This window comes from Grampus griseus (assembly GCF_964374135.1).
Source record: "Grampus griseus genome assembly, chromosome: 8".
NCBI lineage: Eukaryota > Metazoa > Chordata > Mammalia > Artiodactyla > Delphinidae > Grampus > Grampus griseus.
In genome coordinates, this window is record NC_139002.1 from 105,735,716 (window position 1) to 105,756,780 (window position 21,065).

Below are 21,065 nucleotides of genomic sequence, written 5' to 3' on the forward strand. Positions count from 1 at the left end.
AGATTAGGAACTCTTTTGGGTTATTTCAGATGACAGGTGTTCTAATCGCATCACGTTTCCTCTGGCTCTCCAGTTACATGTCACTTCTTTCTGATATTTCAGATTTGTTGACAGCTCTGCCTGGTTTCAGAGATTCAGAGAATTCTGGATGCTTGAGATGGAAAACCCTCTACTTAGAATTTTCTTGTTTGTGCAGGCACACACGCACACACACACACAGAATAGACACCTAGATCCAGCTAGGTTTTCCTTGCCTTTATTGCTTTGATCTCTAACAAGGCTCCTGGCAAAAACCTGATTGCCATTGTGTCATCCTCATTACTTGTCTTTTTTCTTTCCAACCCCTTAGTCTCACTTTAAAAAACAACTTGTTCTTAGTATAAATAAGTCATGCTTTGCATATACTCATATTGAAGTTGTGGAAATTATGCACAGAAATTCATGTCCACTTGCATTTTCATAATGAGAACTTGTAGGACACATCACTGTACTTTAGTGTGGACTCCATGACAAAAGTGAGGCTGGACTTCTCTTGATTGGCAGTTGGCTGTTTAAATATAAAAGTGAAGTGGGCGATTAAGATCACACCTCTTGCCTGTCCACAGCATCTTAGAGGTGTATTTGGAGTTAGCCCCAGGGTGTGGGTAGGCATTTGTTTTCTGAGGATCGTGTGTTTCCCAGGTAGCTCAGAATTCCAAGGGCAATCTATAAATTTGTATCATCTGATACCTAAGTGCAGCTAGGAATGAAGAAAACATGAGAATTAGGCTTTGAGGAATTATGGGTGAAACTGGAGGGGGGATAATAATTTAATGTGAAATTTCTTAGGGAATAACTTGGTTTTCAAAGTAGAGGCTGTTGTAGGGCCTCGCCATCCTCTGTGAGTTCTTAAAACGGTCTCTGGGTCACCGCTCTTTATCTAGGCTCACCCCTGTCCAGTCCATCTTTCACATTGACAGCATTTAAACTCTAGATCTCATCTTGTTGCTCGTTTGCCTTGTCTCACCTGACCTCAGTGTCCCACCTCAGTGGTCTTGTCTTCAGCACTCCCTTCCCTATCCCACATTTTAGTCATATTCAAACACATGGCCGTTCTGGGAACAGGTTAGACCTCTTCCCCTCTCCGCCTTTGTGGGAGTACAGCGTCTGTTGAAAATGTACTTGCCACAGCTTAAATTTCGTCTCCTCTGTGTCATTTTCCTCTACTTTTCTTGAGTCATTTGTTTCTGTATACTGTGTTAATCTTTGCTATAGCTATTTTAATGTGCATTTATCTCAGTTAGAACGGACTGGCTCCCTCCCTCGCTTCTGCAGCAAGCCTGCCCGGCTCTGCTGTGCATTCGTGCATGGCTCTTTGAGATCTGGCTTTGCGTTGCCTAACCTTTCCTAGTGCCTTCTGAAAGTCTCTTTCTTCTTGTCATCAGGACTTTCTCCCTGCTGTGAATTTCTTGAAGCTCCAGGGTCTATCCTCCATGCTTGTAGGATCACCTACTGAGCCCTACCTGTCTTTTGAGGCCCAGCTTAGGCCTCATTTATAGCAAAGTCTTTTCTGTCCAGGCTCCCCTCCCTTGAGCTCCCTTTCTACAGAACAAGCTTGGAGTTTATGCCATTTGTTTTCTGTATTTTCTCTGTTCTCAGTTTTATTGTATTCTTCAAGGAAGTAGGCACCGTTATCATATTACTCCTGCATTCCCCAATACAGTGCAAATTAGTGCTTTAAAAGTACCTGTTACGGCTTCCCTGGTGGCGCAGTGGTTGAGAGTCCGCCTGCCGATGCAGGGGACACGGGTTCGTGCCCCGGTCCGGGAAGATCCCACGTGCCGTGGAGCGGCTGGGCCCGTGAGCCATGGCCGCTGAGCCTGCGCTTCCGGAGCCTTGTGCTCCGCAACGGGAGAGGCCACAACAGTGAGAGGCCTGCGTACTGCAAAAAAAAAAATAAAAGTACCTGTTGATTAATATAGTGCATATTAAATGGATTTTACTCCTTTATTTACTACTCTGAAAAGCTGAAATATCAAAGAAAGTTACAAATTAAAACTGGGCAAAGCATCTACAACATCTGGATGGTAGAAACTTGATTGCTTTTGATACGTTCTTTGGAAGAAGCAGTTTCAGAGCTAATACAACGAAACTGGCCCTGAGTTTGTATTGCCCTTTCCTCTAAAGAAATTCGTTATCTCTAACTGGCACTCTGATACTTGCTTTGATTAGTCTAGTGTTCGGGTGGGGGTGAGGGGACAACTGTATGAGTTGGATACCTTTGTTAACAGTGGAGAGGCAGCTACTGGGTAGACTTCCCAGTCCTTTGTGATCTTTTTCCTTAGTACTTAAAGAGAACTGCCATCAAAGCCCAACTGTTACTCCTTCCCGATGTTGCATGTTTCTGCCTCTTCGTGTGAAAATTATAGCTTTTGCCTAGGCCTTGAGCGTTGCTGTTGGGGGAGTTTATCATTAACTTATAACACAGAGCTGACCTCCCTTCAGAGTGACTCTGCACTCTGCTATTTATAGATACTTTCCTCTCTGTCCCTTCCTGGTGGCGTGCTGCTCTCAGTGTACAGAGTGGCAACCACCAACCCTTCTTCAGCCTAGCCGTCCCCCCATCTGGGTCTTGTTATATGTGGCCCAACTCAGTTCTCCGCACGCCTGAATCCAAGCCCAGGGGTCCTGCAACTCCAGGTGTCTGGACACTGGCAGAAGCAGGAGAGCCAGTAAGAACAGCCTTTCAGCAGCTCAGTTTGTTCACTACACCCTGTTCCCAGGCTGCTGGTAAACTCGGCCAAAGGTTTGGGGTAAATGTGCCTGCCCCTCGCGGAGTAATAAGCACGTTGTTTTGAACCTGAATGAAGGCAGTGGTCCTCGCTTCGGCAGCACATATACTAAAAAACTGAATGGAGGCAGTGAAGACTCAGTTTTCTCCGGGACCAGTGGGGAGTCTATTTTTTTATATTAATCAAACATCATTGTTTCCCAACATGTTTGAGTGACCTGGGCATTTTATTTTTCATCATAATATTTTTGAATTAACTTAGAAAATGAAATAAATTCCCACAGACACGTAACTATTTCAAAATTTGGCCAGGTGTATCTCTACCAGTAATGAGCCACTTGTAGCCCTCCTGATTCAAGCTAGCATTCTCCATTATCACAAGGTAAAGAATTTGAAATTTTACCTTTTATCCCTACAAATATTCCTAGAAATTAGAGGCTAAAAAACAGTTCTCGTTTTCTTGTGACCTACTTGTTTGAGTTAAGAATGTCCAAGTTGTTTCTTTTATATGTATATATGTATATGTGTGTGTGTATATATATATATATATATATATATGAGAATAAACATGATTTCCCAGGTATGTTTATATTTTAAAAGAAAGAAGACCGTGGCCCGTAGCCTCTCCCCACCCATCCCACATTGGCCCTTGTGTGGAAAAGGTGGGTAACTATTGACTTTGGCTGTGGAAGGAGATGGGGAAGGTATTTTAGTACCAGGAGAGAAACTTTGAATCATAATTGTAGCAATCATACAATTTGAGCTGTCTTGTCCTGAATGGCCACATGTGACTCTTAAGCACCGGAAATGTGGCTGGTCCAGATTGCGATATGCTGTGAAGTTTCAAAACACCCATATTTTGAAGACTTAGTACCAAAAGAATTACATGTTGAAATAATAATGTTTAGCTATATGAGGTTAAATAAATACATTTAAAATTAATTTTACCAGTTTCTTTTTTACTTTTTGGTGTGGCTGCTAGAAAATTTAAGCTTACATGTGGCTCACATTGTGTCTTGAGTGATGTTTCTGTTAGCACCAGCTCGGGTGACAGTGGAGGTGTTGTGTTTCTCGTGCTGAGGGCCGGGGCCTCTAGAGAGTGCTGCAGGCAGACTGAGGTGTGTAGGGATTTGAACTTGGGGAGCATGTGCTTACGTGCCTTTGTATAAGACCCAGAAAAAATTTGTATTATAACTATTCCCTTCATAGCACATCTAAAAGAAATAGTATTAAAAATCTGTAACACATTTTGTTGTCTTAAAGTCTTTCCCCTGTGTTATCTTAGGTGAACGCAGCTACTTCTCATGTTTGTGTAGGTTGTACTTCTTAGTTTAGGTGACTGCAGCTATCTAAACTGGATGTATGTTGTGCGTGTTTGTTGCAAGACTGGAGCATGCGAGGAAGTATTTAGGGTATGGGATCTTGGGGATTGAAGTGAGCCAGTTACGGAATGGCATACCAGAGGCTGGCTTCGCGGGTGTGCGGCCTGTAGTCCCACGGGGCCCACACCCAGAAGCGTTAGCTTTCAGGCTCAACATTGCTGTCTTGAGATTCTTCATAATCTTTGTATCTCTTTTTGAACCTTTGAACCTTGTGCCCTGGGCCGGCCATTCCTGGGTACAGGGTTTCCACCATTGATAGCAGTTCACAGACTTGGGCTTTACAGAGTGCAGTTTACCCCACTTGGATAGAAAATTGCCAAAATTAGGCAGTTAGTACATAATGAATAGGGGATTTTGTATTTTAAACTCATTAAAGTTCTTCTTTGTCATTTCCACAGTTTCCTTCTCATTTGTAGGCAGGACCATCAGCAGTTTCTCTCTCCAAAGCTCTTTAATAGTTTACCTTTTAGTGTGTCCATGGTGTCATTTTTTCTGGCCTCTGTTGGAAAGTGTTACGTTTTGCTTCTGTTATGTTGAAGGAAAACCCACTAATACCAGCTTGTCCACAGGGAGTTTCTGAAATAAATAACAGTCACGTGTTGGTATAGTAGGCTTTTCCTCTGTTTCTCATGGTTACATGATTATTTTGAATATACTTATAGCAGTTTATTGCAAATGATCAGCAATGGTTTAAACCCAGGACAGCAGCAGCATCTGAGGACTTGCTAGAGGTGCAGAATCTCAGGCCTGATCCCTGCTTTCCTGAATCAGAATCTGAGACTGTGTTTTAATAAGACCCCATGGAAGTTCGGTAGCATTGGTTTAAAGCTCACTTGACTTCAAGGGGGTGGTATGTTGATTACACAGAAGCTTCCAGGTGCTGAGTGCCGGTATGTCTCAGCCACCAGACCGGGCCTTCTCATCTACTCACAGCCAGTTTACTTGTTTGAGGATATTGGGGCTTAGAGAGGTGAAGTGGTTTTCCTGAGCCCTCAGTGCCAGGCAGTTGTGGAGCCAGCATTGGAATCCAGTATGTTGAGATGCTTAAGAGTCCTAACAAGGTTTGAGGAGAAAATGATGTTTATTTGATGGAAAGCAAGTGGTTGTAGGTGGTTTACATAAACCACAGTTGGGCCCTGTTCAATATACTCTTCCAGCAGAGCCTTGGCAGATTCTGCAGAGGGACTGACGTCCTTCTCAAACCTCTTGCACGTGACTGAACCACATCACCATACCAGGTCCCGTGTCATAGAGACAAGGTAGCACCTTTTATTTCAGAAACAAAGTGTCACTGCTTAACTGCTTTTGAAATAAAGGTACTGTGGCCCAGGTTTTGCTTCCAAGAAGGATGATATTTTAATTTCATAGGACCCTTAATTAAAGCAGTTGATCTATGACGAGTAGATTTATGGATCCTTTGGTCCTATTTCATGCATATACAGTGATAATTTTCACTTGTGTCTTCAGTTATGAGGAAGGCGGAGCATAGCAGAGGTTGTCCTCTGCGGCAACTCCTGCCCACATACTCTTCAGCCCTTGTGGAGAAAACCCTATTTTCAAGGTACCTCATTCAACTTACAAAACAATTCTAGGATTTTGCAGAAAGATGGTGGGTAGTTTGCTTTTACCATTTCTCTCTTTGTCAGTATTGATTTAAAAGCCTGTGAATTGGTTTACTGTAAGAAATTGTATTCCCTCTTATCGCTAAATCCTGTTGAAGTATACCTAGGTTAAGAATTTTAAAGTGTATTTATGTTTACTAAAAGTGAGCTGTTGAAGTTCTGACTTTTTTCAGTTTCTTCAGAGTATCTTAGTTACATTTTTTAAAGGACTCCATTGACCTCAGGGCCCTGGGCAGTTGAACTTCGTAACAGTTAGTTCATACCTAGCTTGATTTTACTTCAAAGGGCACAAATAGAAGTAGGGCCAAGCCAGGGGTAACTAATTTACCAGTGCTGTTCATTTCCAGTCAATTTGCTGTTTGGTTAAAAGATAGAATACATAATGTTTAAGAGTATACTGTGGTTATATTTTATTTTTAAGTCGGTAGTATACCTACCCAATTTAAAGAAAATGCACTGTGGAAATGTATATTTTAAGGTGTTCTGATTTGAAAAATGCTATTCTAATTTAGGATAGTGGAAAGCAAAAGGAGTTAGGCATTTTAAAACAGATAGTTGCTCAAGAATTCCTTTTCTTGTGTATAATAAAATAAGTATAATAACACACGATGTCATGCGCTCAGGAGTTTGGAGGAGCTGGTTGGTCAGGTCGGCCATCCTGCTGGAATACAGAGCAGGTGTGTATGATGGCTCATCGTAACCCGGCCTAGGACAGGCTCTCAGATCGGCAGGCAGCGATCTTCCTCGTGGTGATTTGGGGGTGCAGGCACCTTCCTTTTGGGCTCTGCAGTCCCTTAGGGCCTTTTTTGTCATCAACATCCAGCCAGATGCCGGGGGGAGCACATGGAGGTTTTTATGGCTCACAGTACATTGGAGAAAACTTTGTAATGTGGCCATATCTACCTGCCCGAGAAGTTGGGGACATGGTCTAGGTGAGTGCCTAAGGAAGGGAGAGAATGGATCTGGTAGACAGTCCCGCCTGACACCACATGGCTCCGCCCCTCCGGGCGGGCTGTGAGGACTGTGGGGGACATGCCCGTGTGGGTTCAGAGATGGCAGAAAGGAATGTGTTAGTCAGCACTCTATTTCCTCTTGAGCAAGGGATGCTAAACTTTTTCTGTAAAGTACCAGATAGTAAATATGCAGGCCACCCATGGTCACTGTCACATATGCTTCTCTTAAACAACCCTTTAAAATTATCAAAGCCATTCTTAGCTTGCAGTTTGTGGGCTGGATTTGGTCTGTGGGCCGAAGTTTGCCAACACTTGTTATTTCATCACCACCAATTATCAGTTTTCTCTGTAAATCAGTATATGATGAGTTACCTTTATAAGGTTAAAATTTTGGAGGTCAGTTTTTAATTGAGGTAGATAATGTGATTATATCTTGATCCATATTTTAGAAGTATGACTTTGGTTTGTAGATGTTTATAGTTTTCAGTTGATGAATATGAGTGTATATCTTGTTTATAACTAGCCAGTAGTAAGGGCTTGATATGAGATTTGCTTTTGTGGTTTATTAGTACTTTTCATTATACTTTGCCTTTATGTGTGGGATTACAAAAAAATGAAAAGACATGCTACTTTAAATGAGACCTTTTTTTTTTTTTTGAAGACTTAAGGCTAAATTGTTAACTGTGTCCAGTTTTCTGACTTCAAGTGGAGAGACCATTAGATAAGCAGAAATTCGGCTTATAGACCAAAATAAGCACATACTGACCTGATACCAGTGGGACGTGGGAAGGTATTTGAATGTCACTAATGGCTTTTCAGTGTGACTTTGCTGAAGTATTTAAAATAAGGACAGTGAACTCTTTTGTCTGTAGACATCCTAGGATCGAATTTTCCGTGATCAACTTTGAAGACAAGGTGAATGATTGTTCTTTAAGGTGATCTTGCTACAGTTTTCTGTTTCTTTGTTAAGAATGGCATAGGTTTTGCCATTTTATGGCTTTCACATTTTCAGCTGTGAAAGTGCTGTCAGTGGCTAAAAGTTCTGGTTCGTAGTGGTTATTTATTTAATGTTGTAATATTCTGAAGAGTACCATGTACTTAGGTGTCGATACTTGTCATTTGTTACTGAAGATACTAGTTCTGTGTAAGAATGTATGTTTCACCCTGAAGAATGGGTTTATTTTCTTCCTTTCCCAGCACTAAATTCTTAAAGTATGGGTGGGTTAATTTTGCAGGTTAAAATCATCCCAGGTTTTATCATTCTTTCAGCATTTTCAAGTCAAAATTTTTTGTTATCAATAAAAATATTTTCTGAGAAGAAAAAAATCTTGCCAGTTTTACTTATTTAGAAAGTATTTTATAGATTCAATATGGAACTTGTTTTTCTTATGTGACCCAAGTTGACATTTTAGACTGTAAAACTAGATGGAAACTTGAAAAATTAATATGTGAAGTTGAAATTGTATTTGAAATACTCTCTGCATTTTGTTTAGAGCAGCATGTTTTGGAAATTTGATCTTCACTCATCATCCCACATAGACACACTTCTAGAAAGAGAAGATGTAACACTGAAGGAGTTGATGGATGAGGAAGATGTTTTACAAGAATGTAAAGCTCAGAACCGCAAACTTATAGAGTTCCTGTTAAAAGCAGAATGTCTCGAAGATTTAGTCTCATTCATTATTGAAGAACCACCTCAAGACATGGATGAAAAGATCAGATACAAGTAAGAAAATTCAGTCTTCTCTTTAGGGTGGGGCTGAAGTGAAGCGGGGGTAGGGTATATTATCGTCCTTGTTGTCTAGCAGCTCTGCAGGGCTGTCGTAGACCAGTTACAGAATGTTAACATGTCAAGAGCAACAGGCTCAGTGGAGCAAACAATCCGTTCTAGAACTAAATCCAGTGAAATCACAAGATTTTTAAAGTGAACGTTCTAAATTTTGGCCAGAAGGTTTTGTCTAAGGGCAAGGTGCATTATAAACAGTGATAAAGTTTCCTAAAATACTAAGACAATCCAAGTAAGTATTTTCTCTTTTTTGCAAATAGGAAGACAGAGATGATGTGACTACTCAAGATTACACAGCACATCTGGGCCAGAGCTTGTTTAATGAACAGCGCTGCTGATTAAATAAATTCTGACCTTTTGTTAACTGAAAATAAGGGTATGGGTCTTGGTCAACATTACTGTAGCTAAATTTAAGCAGCTAACACCTTGGATAGCTGCAGTGGATTTATCTACTTCACCACTGGTGTCGTCAGCTTATAACACTTCGTATTCGGACCCCTGGAAACTCTGCGAGTATTCCATGTGTATTTAAAGTGTTGGGATTTCAGTTAGTTACTTTTCCATCTCCAACTCTATTGAAATATTTGTCCCCCCCTCTCTGCCTGAAAATGGAACCAATTCAGGAACAAAACAAAAAGTCATTGATGAAGCATTAAATAAACTTAATGGAATAGGAAGAATTATGGCCTACAGTAGATTCTCCTTTGCCCTTTTTCCCCCAGTCTGTCCCCCTTATCAGATATCCTTTCATTTCTTTGTGGGGAGAGTTTTGCTGTCAGAGGAATAGTACTTAGTAATGCTTCCAAGTTCTCATGGCTTGGATCTTCAAGGAAGTCATGTTCTCTGCCAGCCATTAAGGTTGACAGCTAGCATGCAGCACGTCTCCACTCAGAGAGCAGTACCTCAGAAAAGAAAAGGACAGAAATTTGACAGGAATACCAGTGTACTCCTTTCGCCCCAAAGATAGATACTTTGCTACTTGGAATTCCCTTCACAGTGAACCACCATATGTGGATGCTGCTTGTCGTGGGGCTTATCCTGGCTGGAGGCAGCGTGGTGTGGGCTTGGTATCAGGCCCACCCAGGATGCGTGTAGCCCTCTCCTAGGAGCTCTGAGAACTTGAACAAGAGGCTTACCCTTCTTGGATCTGTTTTCTCACATGCTGAATGAAGCTAATACTTCTTTAACTGGAGAAGAGTAAGCAAGCCTTGTGGAAATTGCTTATTTTACCAAAAAGTAGTCATGGCATCTGTTGTATTGCCATGCCAGCGTTTTTTGTGCTACCTTTGAGGTTGAGAGAGCAGGTGTGTTTCCCTGGGCATGCAGCCTTCTGGTTGGCACCATTTCGAGGGAGCATGGCTTGAGCTGAGCAGAGCAGTTCTCTGCTGCACTTCTGGCCTGGACAGAGCCACCAGCTGTGGTAACATACACAGAGCCGGATAACTCGGACAGCTGGATTAGCACAGAGTGATTTTTCAGAGGGAATCTGAAAGCTTCTCTGGGTTAAGGTTGACTGTAGTCATCTAAGGAAATTTAGACTAGTGCTTTTTAGTTTACGGATGATGGGGTGATTGCTGTGGTTTGTGAAGTTTGTAACTGCGTGTCAGTTACACATGTGGATTGAACCCATCACTTTTAATCCAGTGATCATACACAAGGTGTTAAAGGTTTGTCATTTTTACACTAACTTTTTAATCTTAATAACAGATACCTCAGTTTTAAATAATTTAGCAGAAATTTGAACAGAACTTTAAAAATAGGTCCTTAAGTACTAGTGTAAACCCAAAAGCTGAGATGCTGTTGGTCGGGTCAGGGTTCCCACAGAGGAACTTTAGAGGCAAGAGGAGAACCCGGAGGGGTGCTTCCCTCAATGTCAGGGGAGGCCAGGCTTCAGGACGGGGAGATGGGACAGGGGACCCAGGGGATCCAGGGGCTGTGCTGACAGGCCAGGTAACCATTGGCATTTACAGCGTGGAGCACATGGGCCCCTTCCGTGCAGGTTCTCCAGGTTGTTGGACATGGAAGCCAGGCTGCAGTGCTTCTGAGGAAAAACTGGAGACAAAGCAGAGAGTTCTTTCAAGTAGTTCCCTGGAAAAGGAGCAGAGAGAGAAAGTGGGAGCTACAGGCAGATGTGGAGCCAGGAGAGGTGTGGTGTTTGTTTTTCTTCATAGATGCGAGAAATAACGGTGTGTGTATGTGCTGGTGAGGGTGATGCAGCGCAGGGGGAAATGGGGCTGGTGTGGAGGGAGCGGGGGGTCTCGTGATGCTCTGTGCTGGCCTTGGTCGAGAGGACAGTAGAGTGGCTTCATAGTGGGAGGAGGAAGGGGACCGGCTGCAGGTCAGGGGTATGGTTGGGCTGGACTCTCTTCCTATCGCTTCTGTGCAGCTGAGGTCAGAGGGTGGGGTGGGGCTGGAGAGGCCTTGCTGAAGGGTGGCGTAGAGGAGGTCTTGGGGTGTTTCAGAAGCTTGTTTAATCTTAGGGAGGTAGGGAGGGAGAGAGAGAGTAGCCCCAGCCTGTTCTGAACCAGAACTTTGAGGCTTTGTGTTTGTGCCTGGGCCCCCACATGCGTGCTTCTTTAGCTCAGTCAGACCTCCAGGTCGCCGGTGGAGAAACAGGTGAAAATTTTAAAAGCTGCCCACACGTTCTTCTGGACCTCCTGCATCAGAATTCTGAGACTACTCCCTACACACTGGGCTGTGGCCGGAGCTGGCGTCTCCAGCTTTTCCCGGCCCTTTGCCAGCAGCTTCCAAATTGGGGCAGTTGGGCTGACTCCGCCACCACCCCCGCAACCCCAGCCCCGTTGCAGCATTCGGGAAGTTTTATGAAGTAGAAGAAAAAGGGGAATTAAGACAGCTAGTATTTATTTATTCCAGGCCTCCTTCTCGGTATTTTGTATGTATTATTCTCCCCCGTGAGGTAAGGACTGTTGTCTTAATATTGCATCCTTGGAAACTGAGGCCCAGAGAAGGTAAGTAACGTGCCTGAGGTCATACAGCTTGTAAGTGGTGGAGACAGGCTCTGAGCCTAGGTGGTGTGACTCCAGAAGCCACACCTGTCGCCATTGCTTGCTCCTGCCTCCGGCACTTTGGTGACTTTGTATTATGGGGTCTTTGAGTCCTTGTGTTCTATAAAGTGAGGAAGGCTTTAATTTGATTGAGCCAAAGCCTCCGGAAGACAGCGATTTGATAATGTGATCTTTGAGGATATTCTCATACGGTTCAGTGTTCCTCCCTCATGGCAGAGCTGCTAGGTGCTGCAGCTTCTGGTCTGTTGCCAGTTGCTTCTCAAGCCCGTGGTCTCCAAACAGGCAGCTGCTTGGATGCCTCAGGGGTGCTGCATGGCTTCCGACCACACCCTTTACCCCTCTCTTTAGCCATATAGCTGCTTCTAGCTGTTTTGTCACCTCCCTGTCCTGATCAGCATTTGAGCTTGCCACTCCCTGCTACTCACCTGGGAGGGATAAAGAGCAGAGAGGTGAACGGTGGGAGGGGGAGAGTGTAGTCTGGACGGGCCTTGGAGTCTCCACTGTTGCTCTGAGAACAGATGAGAAGTCATTTGTGGTAACAGAAGTGAGTGGAGAAAATGCATCTACTGCCTACTTTTCAGAGAGTGCCCTTGCGCTCAGGGGCAAACGTGCTTTAGGGGCACAGGTATTTCTAGGGCCGTGGGGCCCGTGGAAGAGGACTGTGTCCCACAGCAGTGAGATCTGATGGTGGGCTGATCCCAGAAGATCCTGGAAGACTGGTGTGGAGAGCTCTGTATACGGTTTTACCACCTGGGTAACTCAGGCCGTGTCCTGTTCTCTCCTGAGTATATCAGAATATTTATTCTCATAACATGTCATATGGACTGCACTCTTGATAAGCCCGGCTTTCTAACTCCAGTTACAACCCATCTGAGAATACAGGCAGCCTGTCCAGGAACCTAAGTGTATCTTGAATAGTTAAGGGTGCTGTGTGCAGTGCAGTTTCCTGGAAATGGGCGTCCCCCGCGGTTGTCCTATGAGCTGTGCTGCTTTGCATGCCAGAGCAGGCTGCTGAGGGCTGCGGCCCCAGGCTTTGACCTGCCCCATCGCGCCTCCTCCTCTGAGGAGGCCCCGCCCTTGCCTTCTGAGTCCCAGGTGTGCTCTAGTTTTGTTGGGTTCAAGCTTGGTTTAGAAACCATTTTTTAGACACAGGAGAAAATTCACTCTATAATCTCTCTAGATTAAATTGAACGGAATGGATTGAAATTATTTTCTAATTCCCAGAAGATGACTTTGTTTATTTTTCACAGAGTTTTAGGAAACCTTTCTGATTTGCATTTTACTTTATGTAATTAAACTGTTAATACAGATGATGATATAAGTATCCTGTTCTTCTAGGTATCCAAATATATCTTGTGAGTTGCTCACTTCTGATGTCTCCCAGATGAATGATAGACTGGGAGAAGATGAATCCTTGCTAATGAAATTGTATAGCTTCCTCCTAAACGATTCCCCCTTGAACCCACTACTTGCCAGTTTCTTCAGCAAGGTGCTAAGTATTCTTATCAGCAGAAAACCAGAACAGGTAAATATTGTTTTCCAAAAAGGTAAGTATTAGGGCTGATCATCCCCCTGAGATGATCCCCCAGTAATTTTGTTGCTTCAGTGTTCTGAGTGTGCCTTAAATCCAGGTTCTGTAAAAGGATATATTTTAAACCTTGCTGACTTAAAATGCTTGCTGACTTAACACTGACTTACTCATTAATGAATACATTCTAATTTGACCTCTTCTTTTCTGAGTACCTCACATCTCAGTTTTTCAGTATACTTTGGCTTCCTCTTTTGACAAGTGGTTGGAAGCATGAGAATGTTGGGGTCCATTTGTGAGGATAGTGTGGGGAGGGTGCACACTGAGCGCTTGGTGTGTGGGTGGCATCTTAGTGACTATGGTAAAGTAACAGTTTACTTATTTTTTCTTTCCCCTAAGGATGATCACAGGTGAAACTTAAAAAGCTTTCCCATAAATGCAATTGATGGTTAGTTTATGCAAATGGTGATTGTTTCTATTTTGACTCCACTCAAAAACTTGAGCCATCTGGGTACTGACTGTCATGTGCGTACACATGGAGCTCCGCTGTTCCTGTCCGGTAGGGCTTAGCAGGAGCTCATTCCTCACTGTTAACGCCAGGAACCTCTCCCCCCTCTTCCTCCTCTTCCTTCATCATCGTGGTCATCTTCTTCGTGGTGTTGTCCATCTATGTTCTCACATCCCGTCCCCCACGCTTCATTTTGTTCTTAATTCAGATGTACTGTACTTGGGAAACTTACTTTCCAAGTATCTGTCCTATGTGTAGTGGTTCTCGAAAGTGTGGTCCCTGGTCCAACAGCATGAGGACCACCCGAGAACTTGTTAGAAAAGCAAGATCTTGAGGCCCATTCCAGACGTACTGAATCAGACCCTCTGGGGGTGGGGCCAGCAATTTGGGATTTAAGAAGCCTCCCAGATGACCGTGGTGCACGCTGAAATTTGAGAATCACTGCTCTAGTGGGAACTGGTGTGGAAAAGGACCTGCTTATTACGAGGAGGCTGTGATCCACTTATGGAAACAGGCACCCAGGGAGCAACAACAGCCTCAGATGCCCGAGTGCAACCTAGCAGTCCTGCAGAGTGCAGCCAGCAGGGGTGTGATGACAGGGGTGCAGGGGTCACACCAGTTGGGCCTGGCATCCTTCGTGGTGGAAAACAGGCTCCTTGACCCGTCCTTGCTGTCAGCAAACATGGAGGGACTGGAACTATTTTAGGCCCAGTACGTCTGTCCTTTGCCAAGGCAAAGTGGATACATGTCTTATTTTAGACGAGGCTGTTCTTTCATGTTCTTAATTGAGCAGGATTACCTTCCTAAGTGTATTGGAATTGAGGTTCTTTTTCCTTAGATAGTAATCCCCAAATCATGATCACTGCAATACAGATTGTCGTTCCTTCTTCTGTCTTTTGATGAGAAGTGACAGTACTACCGACTGTTTTAGGAAAGTGCAAGCCATCCCATCAGTCTAAGGTACCTAGTCAGTTCCAGATGGTTGTAGTCACAATTGAGACAGGGCTCACACCTTCATCATGCTTTTCTCCTCACTCTGTTCTAGGGAAACCCAAATTTGTGGGTCCTGGATTTCAGTGTACCTTTATTATAGAGTGAGAATACACTTAAAGCTCTCTGGTGTTCTACATATTTGCATTGGTCTTCGAGGCCAGACATGTTACCTGTGTAAGGAACATGGCACGTGCCAATTAAATGCCGAGAGGAGGGCCCATTCGCTCTGCTGCTCGTCGGGCTTCTCATTTAAGCCCTCAGCCACGAGAGGATTCGAGAGCCCTTGCTCTTTCAGCTTCAGGGAAAGGTCACACTGCACCTTTCTATCCTTTTGAGAATTTTGAGTGTAAATAAAGGTTTCCCATCACATCATGTATTAGTAAGAATATATGCAACTGCAAGTAATGAAAAAAATTCAGACTCAGTCTGACCTAACCAGTACAGACATTCATTAACTCGTGGAGCAGAAGGTCCAGCTGCGTGAAGCATCGTCAGTGTTGGATGGGCGGGCCCCCCAGCAGTGCGGTCCTCCAGCTTGCTGTCCCTGCTGTGCCACCACGGCACTGGCTGGGACTTGTGCCTTTGGGCTCCAGAGTCAGTGCTTTTGCCACTAAATAATGCAGTATTTTGGCCACATTTGACTTTTTCTGCCTCTCTTCTCCACTGTGCTTTTAAAACTACCATGTGACTCAGTTGTGAGTGGATTAATTATGTATAACTTCTTGAAGGTTTATGTTACAGAGTTCAACCTCATTGTCTAGAGAAGCAACATGTGATGGTTAATCCTGCATTTACACCCGATGATGGTGTGAGGCAGTTTTTAGTTCATCCCTGGCTGTTAGACGTTGTGTGGGATAATGGCAGACTTGTGGCTTTGGGGGCATTTAAATCTCAGGGCATCCACTTTTTAGCTTCTAGCAAGATATTTCACTGGTCTGAGCCTCAGTTTCCTCATCTATAACACTGAGTTGAGCAACCCTGCCTCACAGGCTTCTGAGAGACTCCGGTGAGACTTTTGTCAGGGCAGCTGCCACGCTGATGGTGCTGCTTCTGGGACTTTAGAACAGGTGATTTGTGCACACGGACAGGAACCAGAAGGTACACAAGGGTGTCCAGGCCAGAACAGGTGCCTTCTTCCACCTGCGCAGGAGAGACCCAGGTGGCGGTCATGACTGTATGACTGTTTTCATAACTCCTCCGGGTAACTGTCAGCCTCTTCCACACTCACTCACCCTCCTTGTGTTAATTTGATCAGGTGAATTGCTGACATAAAATGCAAATGTGATTTTCTGTGGCACGTGAATTAGCCACTTTGATGTAGAAATCTTTATATTTTTTATTTTTCTTACTTGCTAGAGTACAGGTAGGATTTTGAATGTTTATTCTGTGTTTTCATGTAAAGCCTAATCGACTTGCTTTATGTCCATAAACTATTAAGTGGTGTATTTGCTTGCTCTTTATAGGGTGTTAAATTTTTAGTCCTCATTCTTTGAGAATTAATAATGAAAGTGAACAGAAATAAAAGATTATGGTGTGTTTGTATTAGGGAACATGTGATAATTTAAGAGATTTTTTTCCCCAAGAGGTTTTTGAATGTTGTAACAATTAGAAGGCTTTCCAATTTGATATCTTACTACTAATTCAGCATTTGCTATTCCTAAACTTAAAGTGGTGGTGGATTTTGGAGGGGGCAGCTAGATGGGTCATGACTGAAAGCATCCTAAAGTTGATAGTTCCCAAGTGGTGTGTCTTTCAGTTGTGGCTGTTCTCCTCTAGATTGTGGATTTCCTAAAGAAGAAACGTGACTTTGTGGACCTTATTATGAAGCACATAGGAACATCGGCCATCATGGACTTGTTGCTCAGGCTCCTGACTTGCATTGAGCCCCCACAGCCCAGGCAGGATGTGTTGAATGTGAGTAGGATCACGGCCGCTGTGGACGGGCTGGGGAGTGGCGCTCGAGCTGCTGGGCTGCTCAGTCTGGGCGGGATTCTAGGGGATTGGTAGAAAGTGGTCTGGGAAACGGGGGTGGGGGGTGGATTCCAAAATGGGAAGAGATTCAGATCTTTCAGGATTAGGATTCCTGACGTGTACATCCCTAGGTACATAGGCTGTCTCCTTGTGAGGGGTTCTTTCCCTTTGCTGGTCTGTTCTTCAGTGGGAGTAGGAAGGTAGAATGGGAGCTAAAAGTGTCATCTGAGAATTCTGTGAGGCTTCTTTCTTGAGAAGATGGTCACACTGCAGAGATATCTCTGAAAGTCAAAAAGAAGAGGTGTTGGCATTTCTAGGGAATCTGGCTTCAGAAGTAACTTTCTTCTCGTGGATACCTAGGAGCATGGGATAAGAAGGAGAAAGGAGTTTACCTCCAAAAGGGCACATATTTTAAAATTTGGTGAGGTGGTTATTTCAGGACATGTGTGTATCCTGAGGAGCTGCCTTGGGTGGGATTTGGGTGGGCAGATGAGGGTGTGAGTGACTTGAAGGTGAGGTTTCTCACAGCCTCTCGTCTTTGCTTCTTGTCTTCTGTCTCTTCCTCTCTTTTGTCCCTTTCACCGCCTCCTTCCAGAACCATTCCCCAGTCCAATCCATCTTTTTTGTTTTTTTAATTAATTAATTTTTGGCTGTGTTGGGTCTTCGTTGCTACGCGTGGGCTTTCTCTAGTTGTGACGAGCGGGGGCTACTCTTCGTTGCGGTGTGTGGGCTTCTCATTGCGGTGACTTCTCTTGTTGTGGAGCACAGGCTCTAGGTGCATGGGCTTCATTAGTTGCGGCACGTGGGCTCAGTAGTTGTGGCTCATGGGCTCTAGAGCGCAGGCTCAGTAGTTGTGGCGCACGGGCTTCGTTGCTCCATGGCATGTGGGATCTTCCCGGACCAGAGCTCGAACCCATGTCCCCTGCATTGGCAGGTGGATTCTTAACCACTGTGCCACCAGGGAAGTCCCTCAATCCATCTTTAATACTCAACCTCAAACCTTAGAACTCTGGAAACAAGTTTTATTGAAAAAGCTAAAGACCTGAAGGCCCAGAAGGAGGGTCTGTCGGGTGGTGTCCCAGGGAAGGACATGTTCTACCAAGGTGGGCAGGCGTGCCGGAGCGTGTGTTTGTGTGAGTGGGAGAGTCTGGGGGTCGGGTCAGGGCTGGGTCTGTAGGAGCAGGCAGAGGTCTACTGAGAACCGTGGTCATGTGAGGAAGTCAGCTGCGGGGGCCTCGTGGATGGCCTGGGAGTTGCCTGTGGGAGAGGGCCCTAAATTGGGACTCTGGCCCTTTTTAGGTGTGCTTTTGTGGATGTGAGTCTCTTCTCAGTAGAGGTTGGGGATTCCAGGGAAGGTAGTTGAGGATAGGAGGGATGGTCACCTTTATGTTTGGATTATTATTGGGGGAAATTATTCAGTGTGGTTTCTTAGGATTCCTTTGGTCACTGCTGGGTTGAATTTTAGGGCCCACTTCCAGAGGAATAGGTGCGTTTCTGGAGGGGTGTGGCGGTGGGTCGTGAATAAAGGCGTAGCTCGGGGCAAGGCTAGTTAGAAACCCCTCAATGTCTTGCTTTGATTGGGGGGCCCACCGTGGGCTTGGGCTGTCGGTGCTTGTTAATAGCTGCGGACTCAGTGAGGGTGGGCGTGTGATTCGTTCACTGACCACAAAGTTTCCTACTTTTTCTCTTGGCCGTCAGGACCCTCTGCCCCACCTCCTATGTAGAGGTGTTTGCATCCTGTTTTAGGTCGTTGCTACTCAAAGTTTGGTCCCAGACATCCCCTGGGAGCATGTTAGAAATCCCAGGTCTCACCCCTGCCCTGCTGAGTCAGAATCTGTGTTTGAACAGATTCAAACACAGTGTACTTCACGTACACATTTTAAAACATCTTAAAATGTAAAGTTGGGCCTCTGCCTTTGTGGTAGTCTCCTAATAGCTTTTGTTTGCATTTTCCTTTGGCATGTTCTCCTTAAGGAGCCTAGAGACAACCTAAGAATTTCTCCACATGCCTTTATCAAAGCGTGTCCGATTTCTTGCCACCCACTCCTAGCCTCACCCCACCCCACGCCCAGCCCCGCCGCCATCTCTGTTAACCTTTGGGATTTTGTGTGTGTGCACGCCCGTTCCAGGTAGTGAGTGCCTTGTTTATTACGGTGTTCCTGTTCCTTGTGGAACTAATATTACGCCGGCTGATTTTTCATTTATTCTCATCCCCTTCATATTTTCATTCATGGCAGTATTTCATATATGGTGGAAGAAGAGAGTGTCCTAATCATGGTGATAGCTTGCTAGCATGTGGCAGGGCAGACAAACTCTGTTTCTGTGGTGCCCGCCAGCCCCCACGTTTCCTGCGGTTGTTTTGGTTTTAGAAGGTAAAAAGTTCATCGTGTGTTTTAAGCCAGAGGCTTGCTACTAAATATTGCTTTTCTCAGCCTTTTTGAAGCTCTCTTAAAGTGAATGCTCTCTTACAGAAAATGTATAAGTTCCATTCCCCCCGCCTTCATGTCCAAAGTACAGACCGTTTTAGTACCCAGTGTCTGAGAATTAACATCACTAAGAAACTGATGTATAGAATTTTTGGATGTGGGTATTGTGACTTGGGGAGTAGTTGGTACTGTAGCTACTGTTAAAATAATATATTCACTGGCATTTTCCTTGGGGAACTTTTAATTTCCTGTAGTGTTCAAAGTCCAGAGAAAACCTGTAACATTCTACTTAAAATGTGATGGATATTTCCAAGTATGTTTATCTTCATTGGGGCTTGAACAAGAGCCACTCATTGCTATGATTACTTCTACAATGTGTTTTACAGTGGTTAAATGAGGAGAAAATTATCCAGAGGCTTGTGGAAATAGTTCATCCATCGCAAGAAGAAGATGTAAGTTCTCTTGTGTGACTATAAACTTGATTTAAAAAAAAAAATGAACCATGTTTATTTGGGCACAGAGCATAATTGTACTAGATGTGAAGGTAGAGGGTAGGTAACAGCGATCACCTGGCATTCTTCAAGTTGACAGGTTTCTAAACACCAAAGGCTTTTTAAAATACTGCATTTTGCCGATACTCAGAAAATTTCCCGGAATGTGAAACAGTGAGCCTTGGGTCTAGCTCCTTCTCCTTCTTAGAGCTGAGACTTCGTGCTGCATCTGCTTGCCTTTATTACAAACCTCCTCCACACTTTGTTTTTCTTTTATACCCATCATTAGTCCAAATGATGTGGCCACGTCTGTGTGCATTTGTTTTTTCCATTCTGGCTAAAGCTTTCCAGACAGCGCAGCAGGATCCTGGTCACCATTGAATCCTTAAGAGGGATGAGCTCTTGGTGGTTCTACTTCCTGGCTCGGGCTTTTGTGCTGACAGGTTTGGCCTTTGTCCTGGGTGCTAAAGATTGACTTGGCAGTAGAATTGAAGCTACTTTGGAGTTTGCACGTTGAGCTCCATGCTGAGGGGATGCTTGGGGGCGGGGTGGGGTCTCCAGGACCAGGGGGTATGCTGCTGTAGAGGAGGCTGTCCCCCTACTTCTCTGCTGCTGCCCTTGTTGCTGCCTTCAGTAGTGGACTGACTCTTGTGGAGCTGCCAGCATTTGGCCATTTCTGCCTATGGAAATGACAGTTCCACGTGGTTCAAGGTAGTATCTACAAAGGAGTTGTTTCAAACAACATGCAGGGTATGTCATGGGGCATGGGCGGCCTCCTTGGATGCCTCTAGCTTGGACTAATCGGAGAGTGAGCGCCATAGAGGAGACAGTGCAGAGGAAGGAGCATGTGGCCGGAGCGTGTTCTCCCCACCAAGACAGATTTCCTGTGGAGGTAGATGTAGCCCCTTCTACTGCAGTCCATTAAAAAACTTTTGGTACCTGGAGTTTATCTAAAGCAGCCTCCCCATCGCACCGCCCCCTTCAGAAAAGAGAAGAGCTAACCATTAAAGGGGCTGTTGATTCCCACCCTCCCCTGAGACAGTACATCATGTGCTCCCTGCAGTATCGTTACTGCTGACTCTCAGGAAGGACACTCCAGTGTGTGCACGTACTGGGTGCTAGAGCTTCGACGGCGCCCTCGGCCTGGTTGGGGTGATGAGCCCTCCTGCTGTGGCTGGGGGAGTTGGATGGTTCCAAGAGCACATTTCCCATGTGCTGGAAATGTGGCCGGTGCAGGCCGAGGAGAGTGAGGACAGGAGCGTGGCCTGCCCTGTTCATGGGGTAGGGAGGACACATCCACAGACGAGGCTTGCTCATCACTAGGTTCCTGCTCAACAGGTACTGTCCTTGTCTGAAGGGTCCAGGAGAAGTTGACAGAGGAGAAGCCCAACTCTGCAGCAACTTTTCTTTGCAAAGGACAAAGCGTTTGGGCATCAGCACCTTCTCTGACTGACTTGCAAGAGAAGTTAATTTTGTCTTTTGGACAGTCCTGTTGATACTTCCGTTTTGTATTAAGTGATGAATTGCATATATTTATTGAGGAAATGTTAGACTCCTGATTGCAAACAGTGGATTTTGATACCCTGGTGTGTGTTGTCATCTGTGCTGG

At 44.7% G+C, this 21,065-nt stretch overlaps 1 protein-coding gene across 10 annotated transcripts in view; it reads left to right on the plus strand.

The window, feature by feature from the left end:
• Positions 1-21,065, plus strand: part of PPP6R3 (protein phosphatase 6 regulatory subunit 3) — a 125,634-nt gene that overhangs the window by 43,776 nt on the left and 60,793 nt on the right. For 9 of the 10 annotated variants that reach the window (XM_082661334.1, XM_082661336.1, XM_082661333.1 and 6 more), the window contains 4 exons: positions 8,221-8,453; positions 12,878-13,064; positions 16,345-16,482; positions 19,352-19,417. In XM_082661334.1, coding sequence (XP_082517460.1) covers positions 8,227-8,453; positions 12,878-13,064; positions 16,345-16,482; positions 19,352-19,417 — 618 coding nt within the window. In that variant the 5' untranslated portion in view covers positions 8,221-8,226. The remainder of the gene's footprint in view (positions 1-8,220; positions 8,454-12,877; positions 13,065-16,344; positions 16,483-19,351; positions 19,418-21,065) is intronic. The other variant, XM_082661335.1, reaches the window with a different exon arrangement.